This window comes from Calliopsis andreniformis, chromosome 1, assembly GCF_051401765.1.
Source record: "Calliopsis andreniformis isolate RMS-2024a chromosome 1, iyCalAndr_principal, whole genome shotgun sequence".
Taxonomy (NCBI): Eukaryota; Metazoa; Arthropoda; class Insecta; order Hymenoptera; family Andrenidae; genus Calliopsis; species Calliopsis andreniformis.
The window spans coordinates 10,621,995-10,639,391 of NC_135062.1; the positions used below are offsets into that span (position 1 = coordinate 10,621,995).

At 34.0% G+C, this 17,397-nt stretch overlaps 1 protein-coding gene across 2 annotated transcripts; it reads right to left on the reverse strand.

Annotated features, from left to right (window-relative positions):
- Positions 1 to 99: 99 nt before the first annotated feature.
- Dap160 (dynamin associated protein 160) lies at positions 100 to 16,382 on the reverse strand. 2 transcript variants are annotated; one of them, XM_076390058.1, is made up of 33 exons: positions 16,076 to 16,382; positions 15,894 to 15,949; positions 15,497 to 15,650; positions 15,268 to 15,416; positions 14,953 to 15,180; positions 14,508 to 14,603; positions 13,184 to 13,354; positions 13,026 to 13,049; positions 12,497 to 12,655; positions 11,703 to 12,427; positions 11,519 to 11,640; positions 11,310 to 11,448; positions 10,927 to 11,241; positions 10,477 to 10,845; positions 10,052 to 10,209; positions 9,762 to 9,963; positions 9,212 to 9,496; positions 8,999 to 9,109; positions 8,726 to 8,821; positions 8,313 to 8,450; positions 8,103 to 8,229; positions 7,855 to 8,019; positions 3,519 to 3,643; positions 3,326 to 3,432; positions 3,176 to 3,248; positions 2,897 to 3,103; positions 2,747 to 2,830; positions 2,516 to 2,671; positions 2,288 to 2,434; positions 1,978 to 2,218; positions 1,569 to 1,643; positions 776 to 949; positions 100 to 672 (listed from the first exon to the last, which is right to left on the reverse strand). In XM_076390058.1, exons 2-33 carry the CDS (start codon positions 15,913 to 15,915, stop codon positions 521 to 523), a joined length of 5,496 nt encoding a protein of 1,831 aa, XP_076246173.1. In that variant the 5' UTR covers positions 15,916 to 15,949; positions 16,076 to 16,382; the 3' UTR covers positions 100 to 520. The 2 variants fall into 2 exon arrangements, with proteins under 2 accessions (XP_076246173.1, XP_076246231.1); XM_076390116.1 differs by lacking the exon at positions 13,026 to 13,049.
- Positions 16,383 to 17,397: the final 1,015 nt, after the last annotated feature.

Consider the following 17,397-nt stretch of genomic DNA (forward strand, 5'->3'; position numbering starts at 1 on the left):
TATAACATATATTCGATATAAAAAATAAGATTCTTACATTACATACTACGAATGTCATTATAACAATATATGTATCTTTGAGATAACAAATATCGCATTTTTATATCTATATCACCTGAAACTTTCGCTCGTTTGTTATATAATACTGTATGACAAGAATTTAAATAACTACTTCTACAGAAGACTAATGATTATTGGAATTCCTTAAATCTTGATATGTAAATTATGGAAAATGACGAAAGTACTTTTTCTTATAAATTGACTCCCAAAATTGCATTAGATACCAGACCCATACAATAAAAAAATATATTAAATAATACTTATTATAAATTCTAACAAAATATAATAAATATTTTTGTATAAAAAATTGTGTCTTTACTGTTCTGCTTGATTACTAAAGTTACTTAAATATTTTAAGGCAAGCGAGCTTAACTTCTTGTACATAATATTGTATTAATAGTAATGGAAGTCTTATTGGCAGTAATGGTTGTAGCTATTTACCTGTAAACGATACATGTTTTTATCTGTTACCAAACAGTCGCAGGTCCAATTTCAACACGACGGTGCCTTTTTCAACTTCGTGTAACTGAATACGTTTCTGGATTGGTCCACACGAATCTCTACTATCCCTCATTATATCAGCCACTCTTATTTCTGCTCGGCCAAGAAATTCTACAGAAAAAATTCAATGAAATTGAAAAGTAAAATTTTCACCGATTTCAATCAAGCAATTATCACAGATACTCTCATAGTAAAATTATAAATATAAGTTTACCATCAGGACTATAATAGCCTTTATCGAACACTGTAATACATAGAGTGTCTTCGAGTAAGTCCTTCACTTGAAACTGCATCGATGCATCCCACAAAGGACAGTCTGTACCTGACACAACACCTGTTCTCTCTTCTTGCGAACCCATGCTAACTTTACAAAATGTATTGCACTTGCCTATAATGATTATTCTCTTTATTTATTTTTGTTATTACATAGTACCATGCATTAAAAGTAAAACTAGTATTACTACGTAGTAATAGCTTCATTATACTTATTATTAATGAGTGCATAAGTAATTGCAATTGCAAGAAATCGCTGAAATGTTGTTAAATTTAAAGCCAGTGTGCAGTGTTAATGTTACTATACGCTACCATCATCTACAATTTAACTATAATCTATGATAGAAGAGTGTTCTGTATGTTGCGTGTCTTGGTCATTCTTTAAACGTTTCAGTTCGATAAAAAGTACATGCAAGCAGAAAATTTTACCTTTCTTAGGTATAATAAGATCTTCAGCTTCCACTACTACTAACCGAAGTCTACCCTCAGGACGCCTTCTGCGAACTATAATCATGCCAGAATTTTGTTAGTGAAATGCTCATGCAATTAGATGATGAAATTGTAAGAACAGCGTTCCTCCATATTTTGTTGCTCCTTATTGGTGATTTCCTGCATCTTCTTAGTATATTCTTGTATGTACAGAAAAGAATAGAAGATACCAAGCAACCATTAAGCAAGCACCATAAGCAAGCAAAAAGCGCATGCACGAAGAAGAAAGCTAGCACCTCGCTTACCAGGTAATGTCTTTAAATTGAAACCTTCAAGCACTGTAACAAGTATTCTGCCGCACGCTCCGAACTGCGCCTGCTCTGTTTACTCACACATATTACGTATTATTATGGGAAAATATTTACTGTAATTCATTACTAGACTGCGGATATTTATGCAAATTCCTATCTTCATGAACACAACTAGACAAGTGGAATTTAATTAAGAATTAGTTTCGACCTTCAAATATTATAAAGTGTATCTAACTTTCGATATTATGTGCATTTTTGCATACTATATACATATTAAAATTTCATCCGCAGTCTATTAATTACAGACAAATAAAACATAATCATATTCTCGTAGTTGATAACAATAGGAGGTCAAAATTTATCAAGTAAATCATAATTGAGCAAAGAGTGCACTGAAACTCACTCGATTTCTGTCTTTGTAAACGAGTCTTCTCGTTTTCCAAGAACTTTCTTCTTGCTTCTGTGATTCTTCTGACCCATAGAGAACATTCACTTGGAGAAGGTGCCAGTAATATTATTGGCTTCTTTAGATCCCTCAATCGTAGGATTTTTGTCGAATTCTCTGTATTCTCACCCCAATTAGAATTAATGTTTCCATTTGTATCGGAATCTCCTAATAGAGATAATTCGTTTAAAAATATTGGCTGTAAAGTAGGAACATTTCAATTAGTATATTTGTATTGTTACTTATGCATCAAATGATTGCTATGTACCTTTCTATACATCTTAAACTTTTGATGTTCGTTCCGCTCGAATGAAAATTGCTGTCCGCTGAGTAAAAATTTTTTCGTGAGTAGTGGTTGAGCAAATAATAGAAAATCGTTTGTGAGAAAACCAACAAGTTCCTTGCCACTTTTTGCCTAGGGGTACATACAGAAATCGTGTAAAAGTCAAACATAGATTTAATAATTTAAAAATATATTCTTTTTGCTTTAAAATACCTTATGGAGTATACCGAAGTGAAGAAGCTTTCTTGGCCCTAAAGAATTCGTTAAAGAATTAAAAATAAGTTGTTCCTCGAGACCATCACAAGCTACATGGGTTTGCAACCATTCTAATCGATCACTGTTTTCTTTCTCCCTAACTCCTTCATTTACCTATGTTTAAAGTAAGTAACATATTTATCGTATAAGATTCACGTTTTACAGAGCATCTCCATGTTATAAAATTACCTGTGTACAAAATTCTTCTGCTTTAGCCAATGCCTCTTGAAGATACTGTCTGTCAGGATGATCAACTGGAGTGTGTTCTAAAATCTAAAATTATTATGATAGATGCACGCAACATAAAACATAAAAGAATTAACAATAATAGAAATATACCTTGCCAATAATAAGAGGATATTTCGTTATCCTTTGCATTGGTTTGATTAAAAATGAACTTAAAGGCATTCCTTTTGTGCGTGGGTCTTGCTGGCATGCTTGAGCAACTTTGACAAATTCTGGTACAGTCTCAGTCAATCGTTGAAGATAAACAGCAGCAGATATTTGACAACTGCAGAATCTAATGTATGCTGACATCCTAGGTATCTAAAATATATAAAATAAATCATGTAAAAAATATATGCATAGCATTATAATATAAAAAACATAATAGCTTACGTTTTCGCATAAAATATCTCCAATCATTCTCACAATTCCCCCTTCACTATTATCTCGTCGTATTCGTAAGGTCCTAAAAAATATCAATTAAATGATCACTTCTGAAAAATATCAATAATACTATAAAATCATGTTGTATAAAACAGTTACCTTAGAAAGTTATCGTTGCAAGCAATAATATCTCTCCAATTAACAAAAATTTTGTCTACCTCGTCTACAGTTAAAACTAAACTTTCAAGAAGAGGCTTCTCAAAAACCTGTAAGAAGATTTTCATTCTATTGTTATTAAAATACAAATTGAAGTGTATACTACGAAAAATTATATTGTAAAAATTGTAAATACCTCATGAACGAGTCTCATATCTTCTATGTATGCTTGCTCAGTCGTAATAAGTTCTTTGATGTACTCTTGTCGTTTTTTCTCCATTGAATCCAATCCAATCATTAGGTCAGCTGTCATCTCATTAGCTACACATAAAATTTATGTAACCAGTTTTTTTTTATTTTGTTTGTGAAACAGGATAAAACATAAGAATACTTTTTAAAATGATATTGTAAATACTTATACTTGTTGCTGGGTTGTACTAAATAATACAAAATTTTCATACACGATATTCTTTACAACAGACAGATACTTTATTTTAATCAGCAGTTTTGCGAACACGTCTGTATATGTATATGGATATGTGTACATATGTATACGAACGGCGTGTATATGCATGTGAAAAGATTTAGAGAAGACATGAAGTGTGAACAGAAATCTGTAATAAATACACAACGATCTGACTTTGTTCACACCCGTACAGTGTCCTTTACTCAAAAAGTACACCACATACAGTTGAGATTCATAATGAGATTCGACGTTACAACAAACAAACATTATGGATATTCTGCAAATAGTAACAATCTTATAAGGATGTAGCACTACACAAGTATTTCATCTAAGAATAACCAGTTGCATAACTTGCTTTACACATTATCAACATGTTTAGATAAAGATTACAAGATTATGGGCGCATCTAGAATATTTTAATATTAAGCACACAATATTTCATTCCAAGACCAAACATATTTATACACTTTTCTAGCAAAGAGTATAGAACGTGTAAAAGGACCGACAAGTATATAAATATGTTGGTCTAGTGTGCGCTTCGTTTTTTGTAGTTATTTAAAACTAGTTATTCCATCAAGTTCCTGATATTTTCATAATTCCTTAATCCATTCAAATAAATATTTCATACCATGCAACATTTTTATCAAAACGTTCAACGACTATAAAAACTGAGTATTCAGAAAAAATTACTTTAACAAAAATAGTAAATTACTTTAAAGGTAATCGGTTAAACAATAACACAGTATTTAAGTATCTCCATTGAGATTCATAAAATTGTTACAGTAATAAATATAAATAACAAAATGAAAAGGGAGTCAGCTATTAAACACAACACACTTGGATAATGTTTAAGTATCCTATTTCTATATATATGTATATATATGTATATAAATTGATGGAATAACTGGTTTATTATAATATAACATTACTTAACAAATCATTCCCACCAGTGGTAATAATATTTATCTATAACTTTATGATTGTTATTACTGATATTTTTAGTGATGATTTAGGCTCTATAATAAAAGGCTGTGAAGAAGGAGCACATCATCTTTTATCATATATTACTATATGATTAATAAAAAACAAATAACTATACATACAATAAATAAATAGGAACAATAGACTTGGTTAAACATAATGAATTTAAAAGAGAGCACTTGTTATCCTCTTCACGAAGGTATAATAAAATTTTTAATCTAAATAAAAATATAAACCATTATAAAACCACTCGAATTTCGAAACAAGATTAATATTTTTCCTTGATGCATTATAATAAACTCTGCATTTGTTTGCACAGTGAAGTAAAAATTTAAATGGGACATTCAGTTAGTAATCGAACAACTCCTTCTCCCTTTACATTAGAGGCAAGCAGAAAAATGATGTTCACTTGCTCATATTTTTGCCGTGAAATTTTTGCACTAGGCCTTGGCGCAGTATGAAAACTGTACAAACCATCTGTATTGCGCACCAAATGGTATGCTAAAGTGCTTATAAAAAAAAAAAAAAAACAAAAGCAGCAATTAAAACATTTAACGCTAGACTTTCTTCTAAGAACACTAATTAGGAAAATTTAGAATTATTATTAACAGCCTGCTTACTTGCTTTTTATTATAGCCTAACACTTTAAGCCCGATATTAATTACTTTTATGAACAATACATTTTTATTGCAAATTTTGTTTGTTCGTGTTTTTATTTACATAGAAAGCTGCTCAAATGCTTTTTAAATATATAGATATACATGCATGTTTCACAGATAGCTGAGTCAATATTTATTGTCTTTGCTCCTAGCTTTAATACTATTATAGGTACATTATTAAGCATAATCATTTTTATATAAGTGCCGTTTTCATCAATGTTATAAGCGTGAAACAAAGTGTCGGGCTGAAAGTGGTAGTACAAATAAAAAATGCATTTCACCTTTTTACAAATAGTGTCTTAAATAATATTACACTTGATCAACACACTAAACATTGGAGATGCTAGGTATTATTCTAAATGGACAATGAAATCATATTTATCAACTTTTAAGTTCTATCTTGGATTAAAATAGAGAGTTGAGGTAGAATTTGGTGCACATGTCAGGTGGTCGTAACAATACTTACGATATAATTTGTTATTAAATATTTAGCGTCCTTCTGCACGCATATGTTTATAAATACTGCGCAATAATATTCGCGTCGAAACCATACATGAAGATTCAATAGCATGAAGGGTAATGGTCGATAAGACGCATGGTAACAATTTCAATGACAATGAGAACAAGGTAACGAGTAGAACCCCGTACCAGAAAAGAAAGGCTTGCGTTATTCAGAGTGATATAGAAACGAAGAACCAGCCCTGAGTCTTTCTTTCTCTTTAATATTTTTCTCATTTCTATGCTCACTGTGTCTCCACCGATGAGACTTGTTCGTTGTAACACGTCGTGGCGAGAGAGTCTGCTATCATTCTTATTGCACATCAGATGATTTTATTTTAGCCTGCAATGCTGCGGTGCTGCTCTGCTATCCTTTATGCTGCATGTTAAGCAGAGGCGAAAGATAACAATTAGTAAAAAGGGTTCATTGATTCCAGACATTGTATCGAATAATAGATGTTTAAATTGCTTGAAGTAGCTATTTCATTCTGTAATAATAATCTTAAGATTATAATATATTGCTCTGTGTAACGACTTCATAAACAAACAGGTAAACAACTATAATAGGGAAAGCCAATTAAGGCTGTATTAATCAATAAAATAATACACTACTTAAGTTTCATTACGAAGTACATGATTTTCCTATAATGCTAATAGTAGAATACTTTAAGATATGAATGACTAATGTAAGTATAAATAATCCACATGATAATATACTACACAATATGTTTGATTATGAAACATTAAAGATATGAATTAATGTATATTTTTCTTAAAATGTGTGCAATAAAATTTCAAACTAGAACGAAGCAGCTACCTCAAACGGACAGACGGACGGACAGGCAGGCATGCAGGCAGACAGGCAGGCTATATGACAGAGAAAGTATTCTTCTCTAGTATTTTACCCAACAAACTACCAGTTATAAATAGTTCAGAAATCAAGTAACGATTACTGTATATTAAGAGATGTACCGCTTTCCAAGCCAAAGTGCTGATTTGAATGCAGTCATATCAGAGCAGAAAGCACACGCAACACCCATTGGAGCTAATCGATTCATTTCAAAAGACGTTCTGCTTTTTACATAACTGTCACCAATTAAGATAGTACTAATGTACCTTTATATCTAAAGTGGGCTCTACATAATGAGACTTGCCTCGTGGCATGCCTCGTGACAATCGATGGGTTTGAAGTCACATGGAATTATTTCGAATCTCTTTGCCCCTTCGATGATTCAATAAAAGAGTCGGAATGATTCGATGTGGCCTGGTCCTATCGCTTGTCGCGAGGCGTGCCTCGAGGCATGTCTCATCGTGTAGAGCCCGCTTGACGTAATAGATATCAACAGTCTATATTAATGTGTCTGATATTAACACTCCTACTTATGCCTGTAACCTATGGCTAATTTTAAATAAATTCCATAAATGATCACGAATATATTGCAAATATGACTAATACGTTTATGATAACAATAAATCTAAAAATAACTATTTACTAATATAGATTAATATGATAATTGTGTAAGCAAATATAAAATATACAAATACAGTTTATTGAAAATTATTTTTCATAGTGTTTAGAAGATTGATGTTTTTTTTTTTGGTCCTACTAAACGACCGTCGCAAAAAAATTGTAAATCATATTCTAGAAAAATTCTAATATTTCACTCTATTATATTATAAATTGCAAATAAAACCTGACGGTCGTCCGTCTATCCGTGTATCAAAGATTGAAATATATTATAGTAATAGCATTTTGTAATTTTATACAATTTCTAAAGCACTACTTTTCTATATGAATGATTTCAAATTATGTTCAGTAAACACTTATGATGGATAATTTGTTAAAATATGTATATTCTCTAAAAACAAGTTATTTGTGAAATTCTGGAAGTTAAATATAAGACTATAAAAGAGAAGAAAATACTTACACATTGGGGATACGTAATTACTGGGAAATACGCCAGTCATTCCATTTAATTCGCCTTTCCACCATGCTGCTTCGTCTTTTGCAAGCACAATTATAACATCACCTTTCTCGAAACTCAATTCGTCTTCATTTTGTGCCTGATATGGGTACAGTGCCATAACGCGCTCTATATCAATAAAATAAATTAGTTTCTTGGATTTTACGATATTCAATAGACATAGAATAATTAGAGAATTAAATATCACTTACCAACATTTGGATCTGTTGGGGAATCTTGATATCCATGGGAAACAGGTGTACTTCGGTTGCTACTACTAGTTAAGGGTTTCACATAAGATGCTGGGAACCAACCGATCTGCCTCTTCTTACCACGTGCCTATAAAATCATGTATGATTTAATAACTACCACAATAAATTTTACACTGCTATAAAGATGAAATTCAGAGGAAAACTTTGTACCTGTAATTCTCCTTCCCACCAACCACTATCTGTCTTTTTACGTATCATTATTAATTGTCCCCTTTGTAAGTCTAATTGCTCAGCACTTGTTGCTTGATACGGAGCGATAACTTGTACAATTTCAGGTTTCCTTCCTCGCTGTAGATCGAAATATATTATGTAATTATTATATTCATAAAACAACATGTCGTTAAGTAAAATTGCTTTTTACAAAGCTATACAATACGAAATATTACGAAGAAACTTAATAACTAATTGACAAATATATTTTTCTAAAAGGTGAAGTACCTTAACATACTGCAATAACAGGATGCCAGCAACGGGAACAAGGGAATATATAAATTTGATTGAATAATGAATATTATACCATATACTCTGAGATTGCATATACACGGGACAAGCGAATTAATTACCTGTTGTGCAGCCATCGCTGCAAAATCTGGCAACTCTGCTCGGTCTTCTGCAGCTGCTCTTTCATCTTCAAGCTGTTCAGCAGTTTTTTCTGTTTGCTAAACATGGATATGTGCGTATCTAGCTTACTGCATATTTTACAGTCTAATTATTATTATGCTTACAAAGTCAAATGTGTTAATTATTTTATAGCACATAATTTTTTACAATACAAAACAATGAATACTTTTTAAGTAACTACAAAGAGGGAATATTACAAATAAAATATTACAAACCAATGCTGTTTGAGCGACTGAAGTACTCGTTTCATGATTACTCGTCGTTGTGTCTGCAGTTGTCGTAGTTGTCGTAATTGTTTCTGAGACGTTAGTAGGTACAGGGGCATCCTGATTGATATTATGTATGATGTTAGCACACACATTAAAATGAAACTCACAAACTTCAAGCTTTACAGAAATTTCTATTTATTCGAAAATTAAAATAATTACCTGTTCTGGAGGATCACACTTCTCTACATAATTAGCAGGGAAGATTCCACTTCTGTCTCCTATGGTGCCTGTCCACCAATCACCCTCCTTTTTAATGACAAGTATAACTTCTCCTTGATTGAAAGTTAAATCTCCAGCTTCAGTAGAAACATATGGATACAAAGCCATGTAATACTCATTGAGACCCTCAACTACTCCAACTTGATTAGCAGTGATTTCTTTCACGTATGATTTAGGGAACCAACCACTGGTTTCAATGCTAGATGTACCATACCACCAATCGCCCTGATTAAATAGGTAATAGAATCGTATAATTACGTGTGTAATTCAATGCAAAATCAGTATTGCTATTTAACCCTTACTCTATAAACAGGGCTCATTTTTGGCCTGGAATTTTTTAAAAGATCGCGTATTTCCTGAACAAATCACTATCGAACCTTTAGTTCTCTTCGTAATGAGGGAAATGAGGGAACCGAAGAAACGTTTACAGAGTACGGGTCAGTGTTACTCTTGCAATACTATTTTATGAATTAGTATTTGAACTACTAACTTGCTGTTCAATAACTTTAATAATATCTCCCTTCTCAAAAGTAAGATGCTGTTCTGTCGTAGGATGGTACTGGAACAACGCTGTTACTTGCACATCACATGCTACACCCAGTCCAAGGGTAGGTATGACTGGCTCGACAACAGGAGGTTCACCACCCAATGAACCAGCATCAGACACATTTTCAGGAACTTCAGCGATTCCTCTGCAAGTAGGTACATGTAACATATGAGTAGGTACATGTAACAACAAGTTTGCAATAATAAAGTGAACATTGAATTTAATCGACTAACTCTAATGTTCTCTTTTCGACACTATCCTGTTGTACGAAAGCATTATCGCTTCCGCTTACAGCATCCACAGGCTCTACATAAGACTCGGGGAACCAACCAGTATGGCCTCGAATTTCTCCAGCCATCCACCCTGGCTCTGCGTTTTGAACAGGTGGTACCTATTTAAAGCATGAAGTTCCATTTAGTTCCTGATATTAATACAGGGTGATCGTCTCGCTTGGAGACACAAAGACAGTGCCATCACAAAAACATTGCAGTGAGAACACCGTGTGTAAATAAGATCTGTTAATTTTCAGTTAAAAAATGCATAAGAACACTGTGGACCTCTTAGGTTACAATCAATAGAGTCCTGCTGCGGTTTGAGTCTCCTAACGAGAGGATCACCCTGTATTTTAGATTCATGTACACGTTCAAAACCAAATTACCAGAATAATATCGCCAGGTTGAAATGATATCTCGTCTTGATTTCTGGCAACGAATTCGTACAGAGCTCTGTATTTCATAACACCTGGAGTAGTTTCTTCTACTGTTGCAGCAACAGTAGTGTCACTGACGGGCCAAGCGTTATCGTTAGCCGTCGCTGTGGTATCATTCCACGCGCTATCACCCCATGCGGATGTGTAATCAGTAGCAACAGCAGTACCACCGCTTGCTCTCAGTTCTAGGACTTTCAATTTCTTATCCTCGAACGAGACGTATAGATTTTTACAGTCAGCCACTAAATCCTGCATCTGAGTTTTGATATCTTGCAGCTGGCCATTGTTGTTTTCTATATCAGCCATTTTAGCTTCGATCTACCAATTTAGAGATCATAATGTAAAATTACAGTTTTTTTAAACCCTAAAGAAAATTTATATTAATACGCTTGTACGTACCTGCTGCTGCAAATCAGCAATTTTATCCCTCATCTGTTTAAGAGTAATTTGTTTATTGTCGAAAGCCATTTTAATAGCTTCTTGTCCCGCAGATTCCATGGCAGAATTCATCTTGTTCTTCGCTTCGATACGAGCCTTCTCTTGGCTCAAAGCTAGTAATCTTTGGTTCTGTTCTCGGAGTTTGTTCTTCAAGGCTGCCATCTCTTGCAGCTGCGAATCGCGCGTCGATCGCATACCATCAATTGTCGTTTTCACGCCAGAAACGCCCACTCGAGTGTCACAGATTTTTTGCGACAACTCCTTTACTTTGTCGTTCTGTATAAATTACATAAAGAAATTAAGAAAAATTTAGTTGTCTCATAATTAATTCTTGTGATACTTACGAGTGTTCCAAGTTCAATAGTCAAAGTTTGATTTTTAGCTTTCAATTTAAGTAAAACGTCTTGTTCCTTTTGTCTCTGAGCTTGAAGTTCCTGCGATTTTTGTTTTTCCCATTCTAATTGCCGCTGTCTCTCCATTTCTCTATAATATAAATGAACTTTTAATATTTTATCATTAATAATGTTAAATTTTCATGGAAAATTTAGCTTACTTTCGCGCTGCTTCCCTCTGTTCTTGAGCCCGTTTCCGCTGTTCTTCTTTCTCTTGTTCGATCTCCTTTTGCCTTTGCATTTGTTTCTCAATTTCTGCTTGCCTGCGTCTCTCTTGTTCCAACCTGTATAAAAAATTATTCATTAATATACAATATAAACTTTGATGCAATGAGTATTTACTTTCCTAATTTTTTCTTGTTTCTCCGCCTCCTCTCTCTCTTTTCGTTCGCGTTCTTCTTGCTCCTTTCGCTGAATTTCTAACAGAGCTTTACGTCTACGTTCCAGCTCAGCTTGACCTTTCTCAAAGTTTTCTTTACGTTTATCTTCGAAGGACGTTTGTGGCATGCCAGCTGATGGATCTACGTTCTCTGTTCCACCTTGTGACAGCGTTAAACTACTTTGTCGTTGGCGTCTGAACGCAGGTGGGATAAGTTCTATTGGAAGAACAGTCGGTATCTTTTCACCAGCCTTAGCTAAGTCACATAAATGCATCGCCAACACAAATTCGTCGCAACTTAAACGACCATCCGAATCCATATCTGCTAGTGCCCATATTTGAGCTAATATTTGTTGAGGCAATTGAGACTGCACCATAATATTCCGAGCTTGAGGACCAGACAGAAACCCAGTTCGTGTTCGATCCCAAGTATTGAATAATTGAGTGTATTTTAATTTTGTTTGGTGAGGCACAGCCCACTCTATTTGCGGGGAGCCTACTGAATGCTGACTATGTTGAGAATCGACAGAACCAACTCTGTCTATACTTGGTGGACGTGCTGTTGTGCTTAATGGTGTACTTGTGGATACTGGCGTTTGAGCGATCACACCATTTACTAATGTCCCGCTTGCTGTAGTTGATGCCACCAGTGGCAAACCTACAACTGGAGGAGCTGATACAACACCAGTACCTGAAAGAATATGTAATTATCATAAAAAAGTAAATAAGAAAGTAAACTTATATTAGAAATAGTTTGTACCAGTTGGCATTGCTGCAACAGATGGTATCATAGAGCCTGTAATTGGAGCAACCATACTCGTGCACAATGGTTGCATTGGCATCGTTTGTCCCATACCAAAAGCAGCAATTGGTGTAGGGTTTGTATTTAAAGGTGCAATTGGAGCAACTGCTGGCATACCTATTTTTAAAAAAGGGTTCGTATAATTACTTTTAATTCGTTTAAAGTTAATCGTTTGTAGTTACAGTAAAACAAAATAATATTAGCAATTATATAAGTTTGAAGTTAGTGACTTCGTGACTAAACCAATTAAGGAAATTACATCATGTCATTACTTAAAGTAATTAAGTAAAATACAGTTTTCTACTCATGTTAGGTATATCTATTAATATTATAAAGCAACACACAATTTCATAAAACATGTATATTATATTTTCAAGCCAGGGATAATACCCTAAAAAATGTAATTTTTATTACGCGATAAGCAAAGGCATGTACAAGATAGCACTATATTCTCTATAAAACTCATTTCTTAGCCTAATAAATATACCTGGTAACTCAAGATCAAGTAAATCTGTAACGAAAGAATAAAATATGATTGACAACTTAGTGGACCTACAATTTCAATGTCTCTGTAGAATAGAGAATTAAAACTGAACAATAACAAATTAAATTAAATAAAAAATAATAGAAAAAATGTAGCTTTACCTATAGCAGAGGTGGTCATTGATGGTATTGGTTGAACTGGAGGAATAACTGCTGCAACAGGTGCAGGTGGTACTTTCACTGGTGACATTCCAGCTGCAACAGGACTATTAGGAAACGATGGCGGTGCTGGTTTCGGCGGTGGACCAGTGGTAACAGGTGAAAAATTTGCTCCTGAAATTGCACAGTATTAATAATTACTTATACACACTATACATAATATTTCACAAAATACTGTACAAAATGACTGAAAAAATAATAAGGCTGAAAATAGAAGTAACAATAATAACATATAAAGAATGTTAACATAAATTCAAGCAACATTTATTAAGAAGCATTGCAAAAAAATGCAAAACAAATTTATAATAATTACACATATGTATACATGTAATGCATTGGAATGATTCTTTTCAACAAAAAGTGTTTATGATGTAGACTACAAAAAGGAATCATTTCTTTGATTTAAGATTTACTTCTAGAAATATAATAAACTAGTATTCAAATTTACATGCTGGATTTCTCTATTGTATTCATAGGGGGATGATATCTATCTTTCTGAATCTCCTTTGCTCTCTCAAACATACCAATGTTTGTGGGTGGTGCAGGTCTTTGAGGAGGAGCACCACTAGGAGTAGTAGTAGTGGAAGTTGTGGTAGTAGTGGTAGTACTTGTAGAAGGCACGATTCCTTTTTTCGCAGCACAAATATCATATTATTGTATATATGATGTACATGTGTAAGTGAATACATAAGAGAAATAGTAGAGTAGAGTAGAATAGAGATATGTATGCATTGATACATGTGTGGTAAACGAAGCCGTTGCGACACTGATTATATAAAAATGCATACTTTTAAATAAAGACATACATATATAACAGTAATAAGTTCATATCGTTAAGTGAACATACAAACATAAAGCATGAAAGTATAAATATAATGGTATGTGTTTGTGCAAAGAGGAACATCATTTTATCCTATGCATTTATATTAAGAACCTTATTATGTCGTACTTGTCATAAATTGTTACAGATTCTTTCAGGTACCATTAATTTATAACTTTATAGTAAAGTTAAATGAAGTATAATACAATAAAAATGATTAGTTAAGATACAGTAATATCTCATGCAAAAATGAATTTTTGCGTTCAAAATAATAAGGCATATATCATAGCATATCATTGTATTGTACCACTGATGAAATCATTCAATTAAATAAATCATATTTCAAGAGATCCTTATGATATTTGAATAAGCTTTAAATAAAAGATAACATAAAAAGAGACCCAGACATAGTCATTCGTACACGAACATCCAGTTCTTGTAACATACCCACAGAGGGTGGTGCAGGTCGAGCGGGTGGCTTTGACGCTGTGTGAGTTGTGGCATGTGTAGTGGCAGCCACATTCTGTCTACTTTGTCGTGATGCTGTGTAGTATGATGCATAAGTAAAATAATGCTAAATAACGCTGCTCGTTAGTTAACATGTTTTTCAATTGGAGTAACCACTGAGGGCAATGAGAATAGCTGAAGTAGAGATAGGAACAATGATAGAAGGATTTGATCCAATTCTAAATGAAATATTTAATTCTCATGGAATGTACCATTTGAATTCACAGTCAATTCAGATACGATTATAACTGTTATAAAATCTAGTTAAGCCTAGCATTAGTGTAAGAGTTTAGATGAATCCTATGAAAATTCATTCTTTTCACAATAGTCACTCATTTATTTGCACACTTCAATTAGTCAATTACGAAGATCTGAATTTGAATACCTGGTAAAGTCATTGGCGAGGCAGGTCTAATTCCATGTCCAGGTAACGGCCCATTTGATGATGGAGGACCTATCAAAGGGCGTGGAACTGCTCCAGCCATGGGTATCCCACCGATCAAGGGTTGCACTGGCACAGGGGATGGACCAGTTAAATTTACTAAGGAAGCAACATTATTTGGTTGTGAAACATTGGCAGCTCCATTTGTTAAGTTTGCCGCACTACTGTCACCTAAATATACATCAACATCAAACAATAGAAGTTTCTATCCCTCATTAAAGAAACTTTCATCCTAAATTGTCTTTTCTTCATACTCACCAGCAGAGAGTAACTTTAAACTCTGCACCAAAGCTGGAGGTAGTACCTTGGGAATCTCAAAACCACGTAACTTTAAGTTAATTAGTTTACATGCAATACTGAATTCATTTATATCCATTTTGCCATCTGCATCTGTATCCGACAAAGCCCTGCACACAAATAGACACATTATAAACATAGTCCCCACAGAGAAAATAAATATCAAAGTATTGTGACAATATGTTAATACCATATCTGTCCCAGGATGACAGGTGGAAGTTGAGACTTAAGCAGAAACTGTTTTGCTTGTTCTCCTGTGACAACTCCATTGATAGGTTTCAAGGAATCAAACTGTTCCCTATACCTTGCACGTTCCCTGGGTTGGATCACCCAGTGATCTATACCTACAAGAATGAACATTTTCACCTTCACTTTGCAATAATGCTGAACAAATCACTTTTTCTGAATGAAAGTAACTTTCTTCGTAAGGCTGCTAATTATCTGATCACTAAAATACATGAAATCGGAAACCATTAACATCTAACAGCTTTCTCTACAATTCAGCTACTGTCAACATGACAGATCAATTTAAACTTGGCTGTGAAGTTTCTTATCAGAGAATTTAAACAAAACAAAAAAATACTTACCGGGAGTTGGAGGGGTGGCCATCTCTGTTCACCCGTAGGTGACCACCAGATTGGATCTATAAGAAAAAGAAAGCGCGTAACTTTCGATACAGAGTTTCCCGAGAAGGCGGTGGTGAAAATCCGTCATTTCAAGGTTAGGTCACGGTGATCGATCCTAACAGGAGTGACCTAAGATAACATACCTCACGGGAGAAGAATTGTCGAAACGCTATCAATTTAGCGTGTATTCAATCACGAAATAAATCTAATTAACTGAATAAGCGCGGGGTCGTGAACTTGAAGATTGATCGGGGACCTAACGCACACGTATAGAGAGGGCAGGAATTCTATTCACGTCAGTTTAGACGAGAACACGCGACAGTGCGCCGCTTCCCTTGTTCGTGAATCCTCCTACAACTTTACTAAAGGAAATTCATGATTGCATGTCGCGACGTTAGCGATCCCTTCCCGAGAGAACGAGTTCGAAGAATCTCAGAACCGTGCCGATGATACGCGGTTCGGCCCACACTGACTGACGTACATACGTCACTTTCACGACCTCGGATATTTCCGGAAATCTTCGGCAAGAATCGATAGCTCGCCCGAAACCGTTTCGTTGATCTTCGGTAGAGATCGCCACTTCCGCAACCCCTTGATTCAAATTCTTTACACTTCATACATGCGCGATTAAAAATATTTTACAATCATCTGTTATTCACCATGCTATCGTAAAAGATACTGTGCTATGCATATTATATTATTTTTAAGTCATTGTAATATGTCTTAGCTTTTAAAAACAACAATAATGAATTGTTCTGATTTTTTAGGAATTGTCACATTTTCAGAATAAATATTTTAATGCGCTTCTGTAAAGAAAAATCCACTTGTATCAAATATACTGAAATTTATATGATACTTATATGTTCGTAAACATAACCCCTTCATTTAGTGCATTTTTCGTTCGCAAATGCTATTCTACAAATTTCAATTACTTTTTTATGATCCACAGAGTTTCGTATCAGTTATATATCACATTAACCAATGACTCATTTTTTTCATTAGAGATTGGTATCATGTCCAAGATGATCTTTGAACTATCGTGGGTCGTAATGAAAATTAAAGAATAAATTCGCCTAATAGGGTAATGAGGTAGGATCATATTTATACTTTGACCAATGAGAAAGATCAAAAACGGTCGAATAAAAGCGACTTAGAAATGTATCAAATAGTTACAATAGTAGAATTGTGTCAATAATTCTTATTATACCAATATTAAGTCCGAAAAACTAATGCACTTGGTTATAAAATCGAATCGTGCGTCATACGCGAGACAAGTATGTAAGATACTCAAGTATCAATGAACTTATTGGAATTTCGAGCATTGAAGGGATGACCTACTGAAATAATGTCGGTCTATTGATTAATCGATATCCACAAGAAAGAAATCACCTATCGAAGGGCTGTAGCAGCGACGCCACGTGTTACAATTGAAACGTACTACTTTTATACAGAAAACTATTGATTC

Bases quoted from the DNA above. Each gene is read 5' to 3' on its own strand.
- Dap160 (XM_076390058.1), bottom strand. From the start codon at position 15,915: ATGGCCACCCCTCCAACTCCCG. The intron at 8,822-8,998 runs GTTTGTAATATT...ATCCATGTTTAG, and splicing joins CAGTCGCTCAAACAGCATTG to CAAACAGAAAAAACTGCTGA. The intron at 1,644-1,977 runs GTGAGTTTCAGT...GTGAGTAAACAG, and splicing joins TTTACAAAGACAGAAATCGA to AGCAGGCGCAGTTCGGAGCG.